This window comes from Polypterus senegalus, chromosome 5, assembly GCF_016835505.1.
Source record: "Polypterus senegalus isolate Bchr_013 chromosome 5, ASM1683550v1, whole genome shotgun sequence".
Taxonomy (NCBI): Eukaryota; Metazoa; Chordata; class Cladistia; order Polypteriformes; family Polypteridae; genus Polypterus; species Polypterus senegalus.
The window spans coordinates 142,524,175-142,546,562 of NC_053158.1; the positions used below are offsets into that span (position 1 = coordinate 142,524,175).

General features: G+C 34.7%; 1 protein-coding gene across 1 annotated transcript in view; it reads left to right on the top strand.

Annotated features, from left to right (window-relative positions):
• The window catches only part of gmds (GDP-mannose 4,6-dehydratase), an 861,801-nt gene that overhangs the window by 222,883 nt on the left and 616,530 nt on the right, over positions 1–22,388 (top strand). The window contains exon 4 of the mRNA XM_039753423.1: positions 88–197. Within this exon, the coding sequence (XP_039609357.1) occupies positions 88–197 (110 nt within the window). The remainder of the gene's footprint in view (positions 1–87; positions 198–22,388) is intronic.

Here is a 22,388-nt window from a genome sequence, read left to right on the forward strand (position 1 = left end):
CATTGAGCAGCAATCCATTTAATTTACTTTAGTGAATATCCTTTTTATATAATTCTTTTTGTTTTTATATTTTTTGATAATTTACAGATATGAAGCTTCATTATGGTGATCTTACAGACAGCACTTGCTTGGTCAAGATTGTTAATGCAGTTAAACCTTCAGAGATTTATAATCTGGGAGCACAGAGCCATGTTAAGGTAAGGGACAATTCAGAAAATCACTGCATCCATAGTGGTTTTCTTCTAAAATGATGAATTACAGAAAAGATGCAACTTTGTGTTTGGTGGTTATTAGTGTAAACTGTTTTTATTTTCAAAAAGCAGTTTGCATTTGCAGTAAAGTATAATTGTGAACAGAATTACATTAAAAACAACATCCTGGGAAAACTATATCAATAATAAAAAAAAAAATGAAGGGTTGATGAAATCTGGGAAACTTGCAACTGAGCGGGCCTGATTTGACAGGTTGACTGAATTTGCTGTGTTTCTTGTGCTTCTGATGTTTTTCAGACTGAATCATTCTTTATATGGCATTATACTTCTATAAATACATAGCTGGGGTTTATGTTACAAGTGCCTGTGAGAGGAAAACACATTAATGAGGTGGGAGGGAGCATACTGGGCAGTTTTGTGCCATGGGAGAAGTAGGATATAGAAAGCTGTGGATAGTGAACAAATGCCAGAATAAAAAGACTGCCAACAGACCAATGATGGAGCACATGTCTGCCATTCTAGCACTAGGTGAACTCTATTAACTTTCCAAGTTTAGACTAAGAATGATTTATTTTTTTACACACAGCATTTACATTTCACAAGTGTGTTTTCTTAGGGATGTCTGAAATCTGAAGCTTTTTATATTTTTTGCAGTGAAACATAAATATCACCTTTTTGTTTACACTTTTAATATTCTTCTATGATTTTTTTATTGATAGCTTAGTTTTTTAAAACATGTTAGCATATGTTAGTAATTCATATTTAATGACGTTTTATAATTTCCTGATTTTTAAATGCAAGTCTTAACAAAGTCCAAGAAAGACATTTTAACAGCAACCTAGTAATAACAAGCCATGCAGATCTCTAAAGGCAGCAGAAAATCATTCTGTGCATACTGAGCCTATTCATTGCATAATATATGATATTGAAATTACCCTTTACTTTTTTATGTGTTAGTTGAGCAGAAGCTTCATTGTCTGAGATTCTTATTAGAAAAATTTTAAAGTATAAATATGTATTGTATATATATGTGCAGATCTGCATGGTGAAATTATTTACTGTAAAGTTTAAGAAGGTTCAAGCACAACTTCATTTTGCAGAAAGTATGCACTTCTTAAATTTTACTGTAGTCAGTCATTTTAACACTTAATGTGTACGTTCAGTATGGATGATACCATAACACGGGAAAGAAGTTGTTCTTTATTCAAATAAGTCCTTCAATAGATTGCTATAGTAGCCTTTCTTTGATGATTTTAGTTTGTTCTTAGTTACCAAAAGAAATCCTCTATGTAGAATTCATCTGGCAATTTTATATAGCCTGTTATTAAGGTATTAATGTAAAGAATACATTTCAAAACAGTAGTACAATAAAACAAGTTAAAAAATAATTGGAAATAAACTCTAGATCTTAAAAACTGACATTTTTGGTATTGACATTTTTGTTAGATTTGATGAAAAGGATCACAAATACTAAATACAGTAATGTTTTTAGAACACAGTTGAATATCGTTTCATTTTTGATAGCTGATTTTCTTAAGTGATGGATAGGCAAGTAACATTTTACAGAAAAATCAAGTAAGTAAAGTGCTGATGATAGCAAAGCAAGGTTATTTTAGTTTCATTTTTAAAACTAATTTTTATTCCTATATTTTTTTCAAACATAATTTTATTTTCTGTTGAACGTTTGACCATTTCTTTTTATTATTTCGAGAGAAACATTTCAGTTTAGTTTTTGTTTTAGGTTAAAAAAGCATCTATTCAATTACAATTTGTCTTGTTTAGGTTTTAACAGTGTCCATCTGTTCAAAGAATAAGCAGTTTACTTTGGTAGCACTAAACATTTTAAACTTTAGAGCAAATACTTTGTAGTATGCTTTGAAGACTGATAAATTACACACCTGCTAGTCATTCAGTAAATAGCAGAGCCAGTGCACTTCTTCACTTTTTGTGTTTGTTTCACTGAGGTGACCCTACAGCAGCTTTTTTCAAAGAGAAAGTTAGTTTGTTGACCAGCGCTGCCTACAACTTTATGTTCTTTAGTAGGTTTCTGTTTTTTTTTAGCATATCATGGTCATATCATAGTCATATCATGGCTTTTTTAGTGACATCTTTATGAAAGTAGTTTAAGCATGTTTTTAAATGTGTCTCGGGTTCTTTCCCTTTAAATGTGTTCCACAAACATGACTACTGCATCATTTACAAGTACTCCCAGAGTGTAACCTTCCTATTTACGACCAGTTCTTTGCTGTGTGTGTTCAGAAACATACTCTCTAGGCATCAGGCTTTGTATGGCACTGTAACATAATTAGCCTGCTTAGCTATATAGTGAACAGCCATTTAGTTGAAAAGGAGGTACAGTCATCAGCAGTGTTCCCTCAATTTACCTGAATGGCACAAGCAGACATTTTTACCCCTTGAGCTCTACTCACACAATATACTCTGATCAGCCAAAACATTAAAACTGCCTGCCTTATATTGTGCATGTTCCCCTCGTGCCACCAAAACAGCTCTCACCTGTTGAGGCATAGACTTCACAATGCCTCTGAAGGTGTCCTGTAATATCTGGCATCAAGAAGTTAGCAGTGGATCTTTTAAGTTCTTTATGTTGCACGGTGAGGTCTCCATGAACCACATGTCATTTGGATGGAGATTTTCTTTATTCAGCAAGCTGCGATGCACTGTGTGTTCTGACACCTTTCTGTCATGGCCAGCATTAAAGAGTTTCAGCAATTTGTGATAAAGTAGTTCTTCTGTAGGATCAGACCACATGAACTAGCCTTCACTCCCCACGTGTTATGAATGGGCCTTAAAACAGAGAATTGTGTACAATTTAAATTACAGATTAGTTTACCATTTAAAAAGTACCTTGAGGGAGGTATTTTCCTCTTTAACTCAACCAATAGCTGCTCCTGTTGGCCCCAAATATAAGTTAGCCAAATGCCAGGAGAGGCGTAAGTGCAAGTTGCTTGTAGACCAGCTCACTTTCCCTGCTGCTTCAGGTAATTTGGCTGTAAAAGTACAAAAACAAATGTCACTTATCTAGAAATAAATATAAAAGTAAATAAAATATGCAAGCACTGAAAGTACATAGTGAATAAATATGTACTCAGTATTTACAGTAAGTTACACTAAACCTTATGGCTGCATTATCTGCACATCATGATAATTCAGCATTTCTCTCAGACTGTCATTTAGTGACAACATTTGTGCTCTAAATCATGGTCCAATACAGCCAACAATTTTACTTTGAGACGTGAACTGATTTTATCTCCTTAGGTACATATTTCAAAGATATTATGTTTTAAAAGTTTTAACTTCACTTAGTAATAGTTTGCCTACAAACAAACATTTATCAGCAGGGCATCAATCAATGCCATTTCTACATCACTTGAATTGGAATTTGCTCCATGCCTGTTTGAACTATGTTGTTAACTACATGATGTTGTAAAGTGCTGTTAAAAGCATTTATTTAATGTAGTCTACTAATACCTGTAATCACATTCTATTATTTTTCAATATGACTCATTGTTACAAAAATATTTAATAAACAGAAATGTGGTAAGTCATTTTTGAAGTAACTAAAAAAGTTTAAGAAGCCCAAACTTTCAAATCATTTTAAGTCCCTGAATTTACCTGGATGTTACACCTTGTGTATTTGTTTTCAGTTTTTTTTTTTGTGGAGACCTTACAAAAGGCCTAAATTAAATCAAAATCTTGTTTGATCTATCCTTTTCATTGAAATTGAATTATAAAACTTCAAGTTGATGAAAAATCCTTTTACTCTATAACAGGGGTGACCAACTCCAATCCTGGAGAGCCACAGTGGCTAAAGGCTTTCATTCTATTTTCTTAATTAGTGATTAGTTTTGTTTCTAATTATGCTCATTTAATGTACTGTATTTGCTATTTAAAACTCAGACCCTTTAAATCAGGGCTGAGCAATGTCAGTCCTGGAGGGCCACAGTGGCTTCAGGTTTTTGTTCTAACCCAGTTGCTTCATGAGAAATCATTCATTGCTGATGACACACTTATTGTTCAAGTTTTTTGCTTCATTTTAGTTGTCTCAAATGTTAAGGTTTTGAACCTTTAATTGCTTATTATTATTCTTAATACGCTGTATTCATTGTTTTAACTGCACCTTATTAGCAATAAGATGCAAAATGACAAAGGAACAGCAGTTCTTCATCTAGCTCCATTTCCACTCATGTGTAATCATCATTCACTATGTGGTTTAACTAAGTACTCAGAAGGAACAAAAACCTGCAGCCACTGGGATCACCAGGATGGAAGTTGACCACCCTAGCTATAGATGTTAGTCTCTTCAAACTAAACTGGAAATAGATAAATGCGAAAAAAAAAAACCAGTAACAGAATGTAATTAGATTTAAATTGTTGGGGTGCTTTGTCCACTCCTTGTCTGACAAGTTGTATGAATTTTGAGCTCAAGTTATTTAAATATACTTGCTTTACACATTGATTGAATTTGAAATAGTGTGATCCTTTCTCCTCCTTCTTAGTTCCATTGTCCTTTTGCATGTGGTTTTCACATAGCATGTTACTACTATTCATTCCTCATTGTAAACAAGCTAGTCTTTAACGATGGCATCCACAATCCAATGCAATGTGACGTGTAACTTATTCCACATGAAACAGAAGGTGTTGCTTGAATGAATTATCAGGAACCAGTGCAAGAAAGCAAAGGAAACAGCATCACACATCTGGTCAAAACAATTCTGCATTTTTACTTATTTTATTGAATACCAAATATGCTATGCTATTTTTTTTTTACAATTTCTGTCTGAATATTTTCAGGGGCAAAAAATTCTCTGCATCCCTACTTCTAGAGAGAGAGAGAGAGAGACCAAATTTGTAAATCAATAAAAATACGCCTGTTCCTTTTGATTCCATGTACTTTGGCATTATTGTAAAATATTGACTTGAAATAGACCCTACTGCCTTCTTAACATTGGTAGTAGGATGGTAAACTGGTTATAATGCAATGCCTCTGGACGTCCACTATTCTTCCTGTGAATACCTGCTGCTGCAGGATGTATGAGCCTCTATCCACTCCTATTCCTGTACCAGTTATGTTTCTTTAGTATATAACTTAAAAACATGATGAATAATTATTAGTGTATCCTTGTTAATGACATGATGGTTTATATCAGAAGACAAAACTGGTAGCTTTGAGTGGATGCAGAAAAACAAGCTGCAAATCTGAGCCTGTGTTTCTAGATTTTACTTGACAGCAACATCCAGAACAGTTCTGAACTAATGCTGAATAACATAAATGTTATTAATTATTTTATAGAGTCATCTATATCACACTGGTGTATTCTGTATTACATGCACTATAAGCTATTATATCATGTTTATATTATTTTATTATATACATTGTGTTTAGTTTAAACTAAAACTAAACTACAGTGTACAACCTTGATATTTTTTATATAAAAGTAAACTGCATACTGTTGGATAAGTGAAACTGGTACAGTTGTAGCATAAACTGAATGGTGAGTTTTATGCAACAGGTGCCAGAACAGACAAAGCATTCAGACTTAGCTCCAGTCAAGTCCTATTTTCTTTCAAATGACCAAAATCTAGTACTACACTCCTATCTAACCAGAAACAACTGGATGAATCATGCCAAATCATGTCACTGCTTCTTCTGTAGCGGGTATGTTGACTTCCTGTACAAACTGTGCCAAAAACTTGAAAATGAAAGGTCAATTAAGCAATCATGGAAGGGAAAAATGGTTCATATTAATTACTGTCATCTTTTAAACACTTACTATTGTCTTGTAACCAAGGGAGTTGACCAAAATGGTCAGATTGTTTGTGAAAATGTCTTTCATTATAAATAATCAATCAAATATAAAATGGCACTTTTATTTTCCATAAATTATAGAATCAGAGAGGATTTTGTGTCATAGTAGGAACATTTAACTGTAGGTCCACTGACCTCTCAGTTAAAATCATTAATTTTGCTGTCAACACAAACATTTTATTACTAATGGTAATGAAACAGCTTACAAAAAGGAGGTGGCTCATCTTGTGTCTTGGTGTGATACCAGTAATCTGGTGCTCAATACTACCAAGACAGTGGAAAATGTATTTAACTTTTTGAAAACAGCAGTTACAGCCTCTCCTGTCTAGAAATTAATGATTCAGCAGTCAATATGTTGGAATTCTTCAAATTTATGGGTTCAACTAAACACTCATGGCTGGGACATTAACATAAGTTCCATCACTAAGATTTTATTTTTATGCCAACTGAAGAAATTAAATATTTCTCAGCTAATCCTAGTTCAATGTTATAAAGGCATAATTGAAAGTCTTACCACATTCTTTATTGTTGTCTGGATTGGTTCAGCAACAGTCCACTCCAAAAGTAAATTACAGTGTGTTGTGAGGTCTGCTGAGAAAATAATTTTTTGTGCTTTTCCATCTGTTGCAGACCTGTTATGCTTCTATCACCATGGATTCATCTCAACCATTTCATCATTTGTCCCAAAAGCTCCCCATTTGTACATATATGCTTTAGATCAATTAAAACTAAAACCAATAGACACCTATACGGTTTCTTTCTCTGAGCCATAGCATTTGCAAACCAGTAATTTAGCCTGTATTCCTCACTTACTAATGTGTTCTTTCATGTACTGAATGATGGTGAGTGTATGTAAAGTATATGGACATGTATGCGTATGCAAGTGCATACACACTGTACACCTTCACTTGCACATCTTCTTTACAATTTGCACTATTCCCCAACTTTCTATAATATGTGCCATTTAACTTATGTTATTTGTCTGTGATGTTATGTTACAAGCTGTTCTGAAGCTACTAAGTTTAATTCCCATACATTAAGTACTGATGAAATAAAGTGGTTCTGATCTGATGAGGCTTTGCTTTAGTTATATGAAAGAATAATTATTATGTTGCTTTCCTTTTTAAAATAATTATTCTTTTACTAAATACAGCTCTCTGGCTACTTTTCCGTCAAATTTGTGCCCAGTCTTAAACCTATGAGTAATGCAACTATTTATCTTCAGGTTTCATTGGTGTGGGCGTTTATTTTGGCCAGGATACTCACAAAATAAAGCTCTTTATCACCCTTCCATCTAATTATGTGTGGGCTAAAATAAAATAATGGGAAACTGGTTTTTACTTCCGATAGGAAACCAACGAAGATGAAATTGTTCCTTTAAATTCTTCTGGTTCATTTGGGAAATGTCAGAATCCAGTAAATAAAACCAAATTTTAAGCAGTTGTACATTTAAACACCCCCAGACACTAAAGCATAGGAAGGTTCTGTTGTGTCACACTGCACAAAGAGATATTGTTTTTGATGCAGTGTCTCATAGCAAGGTCAAGTGCTTTCTACATTTTTTTCCCCAGTACAAAATATATCCATATGTGGGCTCACACTGAGCCTTTCAAAGAGCTTCTGAGAAAATCTCTCTTAGGCACCTTACACCCGCACATTAACTTCATAATGACTTAACTTTATAGTGGGTTTGGAGGATAGTCTAGTTTAAAAGTGATTGTTTTCTTTCTTTATGTGGTACTGTGCACTATTGTTTGAAAAACCAAAGCTAAACATAGTTATTTCTGGAGGGGAGAACTTTTGGATTGTATCTCTAAGACCCATTAAGATTTTGCTGCTGGGGGATTATATAAAGATTCCGGTGTTTAAACTCATATTTATACCTCTAACCCTCTTCTTCTATTAAATTGTTGTATTAATTGCTTTAAACAGTATATCTCTGAGGTGTTGTATGTGTTTTTTTTGTCTTCTGTGTTTTGGTTTTTATCCTCGTTTCTTACTTGTCTTGATAATTTATAACTATAAATTAATTATCCAAATACTTTTCATTTTTCAAAAGCGATTAGATATGTTGCAATTTACATTTCATTAAATCTCCTAATCTTTAGCTTGTTGAAAGTTATGAATCACTATGATGCATTATTTTTTAAAGAATTTCCATTACTGTTTCTGATCAATTTTAAATGGTAAACAGAAGCACTTAACACAAATGTGGCAAAAATGTACTAAAACCAAAATGAAATATGTGTTTAAATGTTACTAAATTTTTTTTAAAAAGTTTTCCTGAATTACAAGTCAAATTCATATATAGAAAGGTACCCACAGGTAATTCATTGAAATTCTGAAGACCACATTAAATCTTTATTTTATTTTGGTTTCGTCACATAATACATAAAAGCTTGTCAGTCCAGTCGGCTTCTGTAAACGTTTAGTGTAATCTAGGTATGCTTCATCCTTTTCTTTAAAGGACTAATGTCCTCCTGCTTTTACCAATTGCTCTTCAGCTCTGTGATATTTCTGATGATTTTTTTCCTTCATTGCTAACACAAGAGTTTTATAGCGTACTCTATATTTTTCTTTTATAGTCTTCATTTGTTACTGGTGATAGGCGTTACAAGCATATAGGCTTTTTAGAAAATTGTAAACGTATGTTAAAACAAAAGCATTCAAATTTCTGTAAGTCAGCTTACATCTATAGAAGTTTCCTACAGTATACATTTTTAGTATTTTATCATCCCTCCCCTCAAACTTCATACTGATTAAGAGACATGAAGCCTAATATATCTCACCCCTTAACCCCTTATTCAAGTAGGTACTGATTCATTTTTATTTACCATTTTTGGTGTTTCATTTATTAATTTCATATATTTATTCATATAGTTATTTATTTCTATTCTATTCTATTATTTTTAAATTTTCTTGCACTTTTTTCTTTAACTTCTTGTAAAGCAGTTTGAGCTATATGCTGTATATGAAAATGTGCTTTAGAAGTAAATTTTGTTGCTGTTATTAATGTCAGACAATATTAAGCTTGTTCAGGCGTTGAGGTTTTTGGCTGTAAGGAAAAGTTTCATTCATGTGCTTTGTCAACTTAGAAAAAAGGTCAAAATGATACAGGTCCTGGCTGTGCCATTTAATGAAACCAACTGATTTCATTTATGTTGATGAGGCTTATGAAACAAGACATTCAATAACATATAGCGAGAACTCCCTTCAGATCATAAATCACCTTTTCTTTTGCTGGTCTTAATTACATATGTCAAATGACTGTGTTGTACTGAAACACTGGATTGACCCACTATGCCAATGTAGACTTTTGTAGAATCGAGTTCCCCTGTGCTACAAAAATTCTTTTATAAAGCCTGGAATATTGTGATAAACAGTACATTACTTGACATTCTGAAAAATATACTTTCAGCCAATCAGTTATTCAGCAGAAGTGTGTCAGGAAATGCTACTGTGGCTCCTTTATATCAACAGTAATAATATTGCACATAATGCATCACTGTTACTGTGAGTGCCAAGTCATATATTTTTGAATGTTTTAGTAATTGTGCTGTGTGTTTGGACTATTGTGTGTATGTATTTGTGTATATATATATATATATATATATATATATATATATATATATATATATATATATATATATATATATATATATATATATATATATATATATATATATTTATTTTATATATTTGTGTGTGTGTATATGTGTATATATATATATATATATTTTATATATATATATATACAGTATATACATACACACAGGTGCTGGTCATATAATTAGAATATCATGACAAAGTTGATTTTTTTCATTAATTCCATTCAAAAAGTGAAACTTGTATATTAAATTCATTCATTACACACAGACTGATGTATTTCAAATGTTTATTTCTTTTAATTTTGATGATTATAACTGACAACTAATGAAAGTCCCAAATTCAGTATCTTGGAAAATTAGATTAATGTGAAAAGGTTCAATATTGAAGACACCTGGTGCCACACTGTAATCAGCTAATTAACTCAAAACACCTGTAAAAGCCTTTAAATGGTCTCTCAGTCTAGTTCTGTAGGCTACACAATCATGGGGAAGACTGCTGACTTGACAGTTGTCCAAAAGACGACCATTGACACCTTACACAAGGAGGGCAAGACACAAAAGGTCATTGCTAAAGAGGCTGGCTGTTCACAGAGCTCTGTGTCCAAGCACATTAATAGAGATGCGAAAAGAAGGACAAGATGTGGTAGAAAAAAGTGTACAAGCAATAGGGATAACCGCACCCTGGAGAGGATTGTAAAACAAAACCCATTAAAAACTGTTGAGGAGATTCACAAAGAGTGGACTGCAGCTGGAGTCAGTGCTTCAAGAAGCACCATCCACAGGCGTATACAAGACATGGGTTTCAGCTGTCGCATTCCTTGTGTCAAGCCACTCTTGAACAAGAGACAGCATCAGAAGTGTCTCGCCTGGGCTAAAGACAAAAAGGACTGGACTACTGCTGAGTGGTCCAAAGTTATGTTCTCTGATGAAAGTAAATTTTGCATTTCCTTTGGAAATCAAGGTCCCAGAGTCTGGAGGAAGAGAGGAGAGGCACAGAATCCATGTTGCTTGAGGTACAATGTAATGTTTTCACAGTCAGTGATGGTTTGGGGTGCCATGTCATCTGCTGGTGTTGGTCCATTGTGTTTTCTGAGGTACAAGGTCAACGCAGCCATCTACCAGGAAGTTTTAGAGCACTTCATGCTTCCTGCTGCTGACGAACTTTATGGAGATGCAGATTTCATTTTCCAACAGGGCCTGGCACCTGCACACAGTGCCAAAACTACCAGTACCTGGTTTAAGGACCATGGTATCCCTGTTCTTGATTGGCCAGCAAACTCATCTGACCTTAACCCCATAGAAAATCTATGGGGTATTGTGAAGAGGAAGATGCAATATGCCAGACCCAACAATTCAGAAGAGCTGAAGGCCACTATCAGAGCAACATGGGCTCTCATAACACCTGAGCAGTGCCACAGACTGATCGACTCCATGCCACGCAGCATTGCTGCAGTAATCCAGGCCAAGGAGCCCCAACTGAATACTGAGTGCTGTACATGTTCATACTTTTCATGTTCATACCTTTCAGTTGGGCAACATTTCTAAAAATCCTTTTTTTGCATTGGTCTTAATTGATACTCTAATTTTCCGAGATACTGAATTTGGGACTTTCATTAGTTGTCAGTTATAATCATCAAAATTAAAAGAAATAAACATTTGAAATACATCAGTCTGTGTGTAATGAATGAATCTAATATACAAGTTCACTTTTTGAATGGAATTACTGAAATAAATCAACTTTGTCATGCTATTCTAATTTTATGACCAGCACATATATATATATATATATATATAATATATAATATATATAATATATATATATATATATATATATATATATATATATATATATATATATATATATATATATATATATATATATATATATATATATATATAATTTTTTTTTTTATCTAATGAGTTTATATATAAAAAGCCAAATTCCAACCAGGGGACAAACAAAGATCAATAATTGATCTGTCTGTCTAGCTATCTATCTATCTGTCTGCCTGCCTGTCTGTCTGTCTAACCTAACCAATAATGGTTATGTTTAATTATGTGTTCTAGATAATTTTCTGAAGATCATGTCAAGATAGATCATTCAGTTACAGTTATGTTTTTTAATAGTAGTTTATCCAAAAAATGCTTAATCTTTCTAAACAACCAACCAGTAGTACAATTGAAAAGTAGGACAAAACAGTGGTAGATCTAATTTTTAGTCTGCAGCTTACACAGCACTATGTACTCTTGCTGCTTAACAATATAGCCAGTTACATATTTTCAATGCAGTTTGTTGCCATATTTCATGTTTTTCACTTTACAGGTTTCATTCACTTACCACCCAAATGAATTCATTCAGTAAGGTTATCTCCAGTGACAAAGGCTTTTTTCTTTTTTTGGTAAATTCCTTCGTGTTGTAGCTACTTATTGGTGCATTCTTTCATTAACAGTATGAGAACCTTTAAATTTACTGTGGGACTCATAGGTGAGTTTTGAATTAGGTTGGGGAAATCGACTGCAGTTGGCTGCTATACAATGATTCATACAGTATGTGAAAATAACTTTTTATATTTTTTTTAACCTCTGCAACTGTTCTCATAATACTAACATTAGAAAGAGAATCCTTGTCTTTCATATGCACAACAATTGCACAGAAGTAAGATGAAATTCTTCATATCCAGTCAGATCAAATAGATTGTTAGTGTGACCTAATGCGTTTTGACATCCAGCAAACAATGACAACAAAAAAGGGAAAAGCACAAAAAACACAAAATCTTCAGATATTTACCTAAAGTCCATGGTACATCATTCCTTCAGTTACCCACTTTTATCTTAGGGGAGTGGTACCCCTATTGTTCTATTTATTTGTGTTTTCTTTTCAGGACTGGTTATCCTACACTTATCTTTAGTTCTAAGATAGAAAAAAAAACTGTGCTGCTAATTCTCTGTTGCAGGGTTTTATTTGTTTTTACTTTTGCAGTGTGGATTCTTGACTATTGTGTGGTATATAACACTGCAAAACACTGAGAACTGTATTATAATATGGTCCTAATTGTTCAATCACCTCAATACCATCAATTCTCCCTGGATTATTGCAAAATACTAAATCCAGACAGGTTTCCCCATGCATTGGTGTTTTAACATATTGTGTTAAAAAAAAGTCACTGGTTACTTCTAAAATCCCTTGTAGTTAAACTCCCCCATGACTATAATATCCCTGTGTAAACTTGCCTTTTTAATTATTACTAAAAAGATGTGCATTGAAATTACTGTCTTTATTGGGCAGTCTATAACACACTCCTAAAATAAGACCTCTTTCTGTAATGCTTTCCAGATAGAGCCACATGTCCTCACTAAGATGGAGTTATTCGTCCAACTGAAGTAGACTTGCAATTAAAACTGATACTTACTTGTGTTTAAATGGAAGAGGACTTGTGTTTAAATACTTAAATATGACCAAACCATAAGACAATAATTAGCCTAATGAGATTTATGTTTCCATCTGTTTTGTTTACTTTCTTTGTTTTGGTTTGACATGCTGAGAGCTGTAGTATTTACTATCTTCTAGGGGCAGATGGCAGAACATGTTCTGATGAGAATAAGAATCTGAATATTACATCAAAAGCCTTGTCTCAGAATTCAACTATTTTTGATTTATTAGTGCTTCAGTGATTAAATTAGTTCAGCGTTCTTTTTTTGTTAATAAAGAATGGAGCTCTTGACGAATTTTAAGCAGTATGGGGTAATAACATCTTGGGTGACTATTCTAGCTTGTCATCTGTTAATTCAGAAAAATGAGGATTATTTTTATTAAATAATTTTTGTCTTTGGTGAGTTTATTTTCATTCATGTAGTTTCCCATGCAAGCTCTAATGTATTATTTTTCAGTGTAGTACTTTGCATTAAGCTGTACTGTCTATAATATCTTAAACTTTATATAAACTGTTCATTTTAGGAGGCATTATTGTGCTAAGTCTTTAATAATATGGTGGTAACTGGATAGGGACTTTTCCAGTCTATTAGTTTTTTGGGTTTCTTAAATGTTGACCTAATTGTACCTTGTTAAGCAGTTCATTGAGCCGCAAGCAAGAGATTTGTGTTAAGCTGATTAAAAGTCAATGAGATGTGAATTAAAATATATTCTTTTTGGAAGACCAGTTTACGTTAATTGGTGTGCCAAACTGGAATATGCCATTATTTATGTTTTGCAAAGAAACATAAAGTTCACAGCACAGTGGGAAAAAGGGAGACTGAAGTTCTCCGTTTTCATATAATATGGTGTGATTCATCAGCATACGTTCATGAATTTTATGCTGCTTTGTGACGGTCCGAGTCATGTCTATGCTTCCTGTTCCATCTGGGAGCCTCTTGAACTATAACTGCTATGAGTCATGTACTGAGATGAGCTGGGCAATCCAGACAAAATGTTCAAAAGGTGCACTGCATTGTCCATCATAAATAAATAAGTAATCCTTAAAAACACCAGTGTCTACTTGGAGGTTAAAATAATCCATAAATAAATATCTGTTAAAATTGGAAATAAATTACAATACAGGAATCATTTCTGAAAACTCGACTTCTCCTCTTCTCCTCTCTGAGGATTCCGCAGGTACAGCTAACCTTCTGTTATAGGCTTGGGTCACTACCACTGCGCCACAGCGAGCCTCTTCTCGCTGCTTCAGCTCTTGCTGCCACTCCTTGGCCTTATATGGGAGCCAGCAGCTACTCCCAAAATGCTTAGCCGAGTGGGTCTCAATAGCCCCTGAGTGTTGGCCCTATGCTTCTCCATGTGGCTCTCCTTTTGGCTGCCTGCCTCCGCACCCTGGAATCTCCTGATCCTGCCTTCGTCTCCATCATCCATCCATTTTAACCTCCTTTCTCTCTTTCCTCCTTTCTCTCTGTCTGGCCCTTTTAGCTGTGCAGGCTCCTCTTATATCTTATAAGGTGTGAATGTGGTATGTGACTGATTTCCTCACTTTTGAACATGAGTCTGCGATCAGCCCGGAACTACAGTCAACCCTAGAATAGCACTGTCATGCACACATCTGCGCCCACTCTGAGACTGTTCACTCTCGGGACGATGATTATTTATTGAAAATCCGCTCAACACTATGGAACACTTATCCTGTGCTTCTCTCCAAACATGCAATGATATAACACCAAACGTTTTTGTCCCAATTTTAAATTCTGAAACACTGGGTTTCCGTGCCACCAAATATTGGTAGAGTCTTACTATCTTACACTGGAAAAATGCTTTAAAGTTTTGAGTACATGCAGCACACAGAAATACATAAGGCTATTGAAAATTCTTCACTTTAAAATATGTCGCAGCATGTGATGCCAGGGTTACCTGCAGCTAGCTTTACCTTTTCTTGCACGTGGACAAGTAAGGCTACTGAAATTTCTTCACATTAAAATACAATGTAGCATGTAATGCCAGAGTAACACACAGCTGGTCTTGCGTTCTCTCTCATCCAAATATTGATAGTCATGTCACAAGATTGGACTAGGATGATTAAAGACACAGAACATAAAGATTGATGCAAATGTGCCAATTATTTGTATTTCCATTCAGTCAAAATGCAAACAGTGCAGTGCAAAATCCATCCAATAAATAAGCCTGGATCAAAAGAGTGATCAAGTGGGTTTAAGTCCCAGGTCTTTGTGCATCCAATTAAAATGTTGTCTACTGTGATCACTCTCTACAGTCTGTTCAGCCAGACAATGAATAAGTGAATTAAATTCAAAATGTAATACTAACTGTACTATAAATGCACTTTCAAAGATAAGCTTGTGTACAGAGCAAATCCAAATTTCCACCAAAGTAATTCTGGATTTGATGATTTCATTCAACCTGTCACACCCACCATAATGGTTTTGGGAAGCTGTTTAAAACAGTGCCACTGAAGTAGTGATGGGTCCACCACAGCATCTATTTTAACACTTCATAAGTGCAACAGGGATGTGATCTCCTTTCTTAATAGATGGGAAACAAATGTGTCCTTGAATCAATTAGTCATAGCGGCAGGACTTTATTTATAGGTTCCATATTGACTTTTGCAGTTAAATGATTGTTGCTGCTGACTGTCTGTGGACTTGTGTTTTAGAATGTAAAACTTAGGCTGTCATCAACTAGTGTTGTGTTATCTTCAGCAAAGTATTGTCCTTTGGTGAATGATGACTGTCCTATAGGAGGCAAGATGGACAGTTGCCTTTCACTTCTTGTTATACCCTTTGTCTTTGTGGGCATATATTTAGAGTATTTCCAACTGTGTGACCTTAAATTACATGCTTGAAATTGGGAAATATCTGATCACACACACTGTTGCAATCTACTGAAAATACCTTTGTGATATGAGGATACTTCAGTGTCTTTAATAACACAATGTACTTTGTATCCTGCAGAGTTGCTAGTCTGAAGAAACTGCACAGTGTTTGATAATCTGTGCCATAGTGCCTATACTAACCTACTTGCATCACAAACCATGGGCTTTGCCTGATACTAAGAACCATTTCATGTTGTGTACAAATGATCTCTTGTTGTTTTTTTTTTTTTAATTACTTGTGATATTTATTTTAAAAAGTAACTGTTTCTTCAGCATGCAGCCATATTTTTTATGAAAATGGGTTTGTTAAATGTATTAGTTGCCAAGTATTTTTTAAAAATGTAAAAAAGCAGATGTTTCCGGAAAATGTATTGTTTATCCATTTCTTAATAATTTGTATTAAAAAACTATATTTTTTGAGTTCAAGATAAGTTTTAATAATCATGTTAATTTTTTAGAGAGAAGACCTTTATATAGTACTGATAATGAAAAAAACCCATTCACAGCTGAGTTGTAGAACTCAGTATTTATAAAAACATAGGCTGTATCTCTGAGATCAGTATGCTGAAAGTCCAGTCATTATGATGCTATTGTCTGGGTCTTGTTCTGAAGTAATTTATTGTTGCACTGATAATTAAATGAAAATATTCTTCAGCTCCTCCGCTAGAGTTATTTGCTTCCCACTCATCTTGTGAGGACAATCAACTTTGGCATTTGACTTGTTAATGATGAATTTCATTCCAGCTTCTTCAGATGTAGCAGTGAAACTTTCATGTGCAGAACTATAAGTTACAATATCTGATTGATAAATGAAGATAAGCATCATCCCTGGCAAAAGTCATACATGCCAGGTCCAGGCTCAAAACCAGATATTGTGTATTGCTGAACCCCATAAACTATATTGTTCAAATAAGAAGACAAAGTCCATGCTAACATGGAGCAATTTGTACACTGTGCCAAGTGCATTATATTACCACAGTACTGAAAGAATTGGTCTGTTACTTAACCAACCTAGTGTTGGCACCTTATAATTCTATAGCTGAGTCCACAAGACATAATGTATTATATACACACAGGCATGTGGTAGCAAACATTACTTCAGCTTTGTTAAACAAGGGTGCATTAGTTCAGCAAACTCCCAAAAAATGTTTAATGTTTATTAAGACAGTATTTGTTTTTAAAATATATCCTAAGTAGTGCTTACACAATAGTCTGTAGGTTCACTTCATATTATTTTATTTCAGCAATAAAAGGTTTTATTGAGAAGCTTCATATCAATGTAAGCAAGTGCAAAAAAATATTAACATTAAATTTATTGAAATATTCAGAAAATTATATCAGAATTTATATCATTTGCAATGGCTATAATAAATACTCCAATGAATGTAATAGAAATTTCATTAATCATCACAGCCTTAGCATACCTTATTTATCAACACTTTGTGTGAGTTATTAACTAGATTATTTGTTGAGGTTATTATTATGTCAGAATGCACATGTTTGACTGATGCTTATGGTATTCAGTTTGAGGATTATTTTACTCTACTTACTATTATTACATAACTAACACCCATGTAGGTTTTCCCCAGCGGGGGAATTGTGTTTGAGCATACACTGCAGTGGACTGGCATCCTATAAAACTGATTGCAGGGAAGTATCTTATAGAAGCATTTCAAATTTTTTAAATACTTTTTACTAATCATCATCAGTTTTGCCTACAGAATCCCACATATTAACCAGGGCAGAGTACAGATTAAGAAAATGATGTTTGCGTTGTGTTTGTGGTATACTGCCAATATTGAGTGAAACTAACAGTCTGCAGAAACCATGTTCTTATTGAAAACATCCCCAATTTAAACTATGCTACAGTTTTTTTTCTTTATGAGGAGTTTGAATAGCTATTAAAATATCACTTTAGAATAACACAATGCTAAAATAGGCAAAGTGCCTTTTCCAAATACTACATCAATATATTATAAGCCATATGGTTTTCTTTTATCAGTTTTCAGTTTCACTAATATATTTTATGCAAACCTTGGAGATAACTAGATATACTGTAGAATGGATAAACTGTTAGTAACAGTTAAAAATAAACAACATGAAAATATTAAAAGCCACTTCTTTGGTTCAAAATATTAATTGTAAGTATTTTTTCCATTTACCATTTTCAAACCTGCTTTTTATGTGAACTAGATAGGATACTAGTTTATCAGTCTTAATAAGAGTACCACTATAAAGTTAGAACTAATGTGGAAACAAGGAATTTTTACTGATGTTAACACTTTAAAATCCAAATAAATCATTCTAAAAAAATTTAATTAATCAACAACATCAACATTTTTATTTGTAATTGAACTGTATATCCTTTCCTAAAACGTATTCAAAATTAACTTTGGAAAATCAAGTTATTCATCAAGCTATATGTGTTAATTGAAACTAGTGAACAAAAATTGTTACTTTGGAATTAACTAAAAAGACAGCAACATTTCTGTGTTTTTTAGGTGAAATAAGATATGTTCAGTAGCATAGAGAACAACCAAAATGCCAATCCCTTGTTTGATTTAGTTCACAATGACTTATGTTGGTATCTTAATGTAGCACAGTAATCATGCTGCTTAATTAATAAATAATAAATAAATAAATAATTTAAATAATTAAATAATATATAATATGTCTATATTGTGGTATTTCTATTGGCTAGTTCACAGTACTTATCAGTTCTGATATTTGGTATTGATCCTGTACATCTATGCTTCCTAGAGCTCTATACAAAATTCAGTGGCCCTGAAGTGCATTGCAGAAAACTGAATTGAATCATGCAAAAACAAATTAAAAACCACAAAATAAAACTGAAAACACAAACACAAATAAAGCACAAGAAAATGGAAAACACTAACACAGATCATAAATTCAAAAACAAATCATAAAATGGAAAAAACAAACGTACAAACAAAAGTTAATTCAAAAAACACAAAATCAAATCAGAAACTACAAATGCAAAAAAGGGAACACAAAAGCAATATGAGGAATACAGAAGCAAATTGGAAAACATGTAAACAAAAAGAGCACAGCACAAAATAAATCAAAGCGTCCTAAAAAAAGATGGTAGCACATCATGAGTCAATCACAGAGTGTCAGCTATTGTGATTAAAGTGAGAATGCCCAAAGGTAAGACATAGCATAAAACTCTGGGCATGTTTTGCCAGATCAGTGCTTAAAGTATTACATCTGTTATACATTTTTTTGGTTATTAGATCCTTTTGTCCAAAGCAGCTTACAAAAGAGGTCAAAACAATCAAGTAAATATCAGTCTGTTGGACTGTTTGGGAACAAGTACTGCAATACAGGTTACAAAATTGATCATCACAAACGAAGTGTCCAGAGCAAAATACAACCTAGTTACAATTCTAGGTTACACAAACCTAACGGCTAATATCTGTTAGACAAAAATTTCCAATCTTCAAATGCTTCTTAAACATATTGAGGGATTCAGATTTACAGAGGTGGGCAACTTATTTTACCAACTAGGAGCTAAACATTGAGATTTGATGCCACACAAGTTGCATTATCAGACACTTTTCATCAGCCCACCTGAGTGGTCTAGGTGGAGCAAAGGACTTCACAAGTTTCACCATATACAGAATATGAGTGCTGACCCTTTGATTACTTTGAAGGCAGATTTTAACTTAATATGTGCTGTTACAGGGAGACAGTACAAACTATTAAAAATATTACAAGTATTCATCTGGCAGTATTTTTACCTTCTTTGTAGGGAAGCCATAACCTAGTAGTGAGAACACTTTGCTGTTCAAGTGGGTTGTAAAACAACAATTCAATTTTACATGTACAGTAATCCCTCGCTATATCGCACTTCGACTTTCGCAGCTTCACTCTATTGCGGATTTTAAATGTAAGCATATCTAAATATATATCTCGGATTTTTCGCTGGTTCGCGGATTTCTGCAGACAATGGGTCTTTTAATTTATGGTACATGCTTCCTCTGTTTGCCCAGTTGATTTCATACAAGGGGCGCTATTGGCGGATGGCTTAGAAGCTACCCAATCAGAGCATGTATTACATATTAACTAAAACTCCTCAATGATATAAGATATGCTTCCCGCGCGGTGCTTGATTGTTTGCTTTTCTCTCTCTCTCACCCTCTCTGACATTCTCTGCGCCTGACGGAGGGGGTGTGAGCAGAGGGGCTGTTTGCACAGAGGCTGTTTGCTTAGAAGATACGGACGCTCCTCTAAAAAATGCAGCTTTATCGCGTTGCTTCGGCATACTTAATAGCCCAAAAGCACGTATTGATTTTTTAATTGTTTGCTTTTCTGTCGCGCGCTCTCTCTCTCTGACATTCTCTGCTCCAGACACGCATTCTTTGAAGAGGAAGATATATTTGCATTCTTTTAATTGTGAGAAAGAACTGTCATCTCTGTCTTGTCATGGAGCACAGTTTAAACTTTTGACTAAAGGGTGTTATTTCATGTCTATAGGCTCTAATAATGTTAACAGTGTGGGAGAGTTTATAAGGGCTTAAAATATATAAAAATAACCATACAAACATATGGTTTCTACTTTGCGGATTTTCATCTATCGCGGGGGGTTCTGGAGAACAACCTCCGCGATCAAGGAGGGATTACTGTATCACATTTTGTTTTTTATGACACAGAGTTAATTATGATCAATCCATTACCATGCATACCTGACTTTTCAGGACAGAACCTATATAACTGTTGTATGATTTGCTTCTTTCGTAATGGTTCTAATTTATATAATTGCATATCTGTGATCTTTCATGTGCGTAATCTGTAAAATGAGTGAAAAAATTAATTTTGTACTTCCATCACTGCAGTAAGTTGGTTAGACCTGCTAACAAGACGGTGTTAAGTTCCTCTTCACTGGCTCCAAAATTCATACTGCAACAGCAACTAGTCTTAATCCTTGGCTGCCATGTAGCTGAAGTGCACTGTGCAAACAGCGTTAATTCCAATTGTTACGTAACACAAAACTATTTCATATTATTTTTCCGCCTCCCTTAAAAAAAAAAAAAAAATTCTTCAATAATATTTCAAAAAATTTTTTTTTTCTCCCATGATTTTTTTTCTCTCCTATATAGATATATAAACTGCTCAAAAAAATTAAAGGAACACTTTGAAAACACATCAGATCTCAATGGGAAAAAGAAATCCTCCTGGATATCTATACTGATATAGACTGGGTAATGTGTTAGGAACGAAAGGATGCCACATCGTTTGATGGAAATGAAAATGATCAACCTACAGAGCCCTGAATTCAAAGATGCCCCAAAAATCAGAGTGAAAAAATTATGTGGCAGGCTAGTCCATTTTGCCAAAATTTAATTGCAGCAACTCAAAATTGTACGCAGCACTTTGTATGGCCCCTGTGTTCTTGTATACATGCCTGACAACATCGGTGCATGCTTCTAATGAGATGACAGATGGTGTTGTGGGGGATCTCCTCCCAGATCTGGACCAGGGCATCACTGAGCTCCTGGACAGTCTGAGGTGCAACCTGGTGGCATTGGATGGACCAAAACATAATGTCCCAGAGGTGTTCTATTGGATTTAGGTCAGGAAAGTGTGGTGGCCAGTCAATGGTATCAATTCCTTCATCCTCCAGGAACTGCCTGCATACTCTCACCACATGAGGCCATGAATTGTCGTGCACCAGGAGCCACTGTACCAGCATAGGGTCTGACAATGGGTCCAAGGATTTCATCCTGATACCTAATGGCAGCCAAGGTGCCTTTGTCAAGCCTGTAGCGGTCTGTGTGACCCTCCATGGATATGCCTCCCCAGACAATCATTAACCCACCACCAAACTGCTCATGCTGAATGATGTTACAGGCAGCATAATGTTCTCCATGGCTTCTCCAGACCCTTTCACTTCTGTCACGTGCTCAGGGTGAACCTGCTCTCATCTGTGAAAAGCACAGGGCACCAGTGGTGCATCTGCCAATTCTGGTATTCTATGGCGAATGCCAATCGAGCTGCATGCTGCTGGGCAGTGAGCTCAGGGCCCATTAGAGGACATGGGGCCCTTGGGTCACCCTCATGAAGTCTTTCTGGTTGTTTGGTCAGAAACATTCACACCAGTGGCCTGCTTGAGGTCATTGTGTAGGGCTCTGGCAGTGCTCATCCTGTTCCTCCTTGCCCAAAGGAGCTGATACTGGTCCTGCTGATGGGTTATGGACCTTCTATGGCCCTCTCCAGCTCTCCTAGAGTAACTGCTTGTCTCCTAGAATCTCCTCCATGCCCTTGAGACTGTGCAGGGAGACACAGCAAACCTTCTGGCAATGACACGTATTGATGTGCCATCCTGGAGAAGTTGGACTACCTGTGCAACCTCTGTAGGGTCCAGGTATCGCCTCATGCTACCAGTAGTGACACT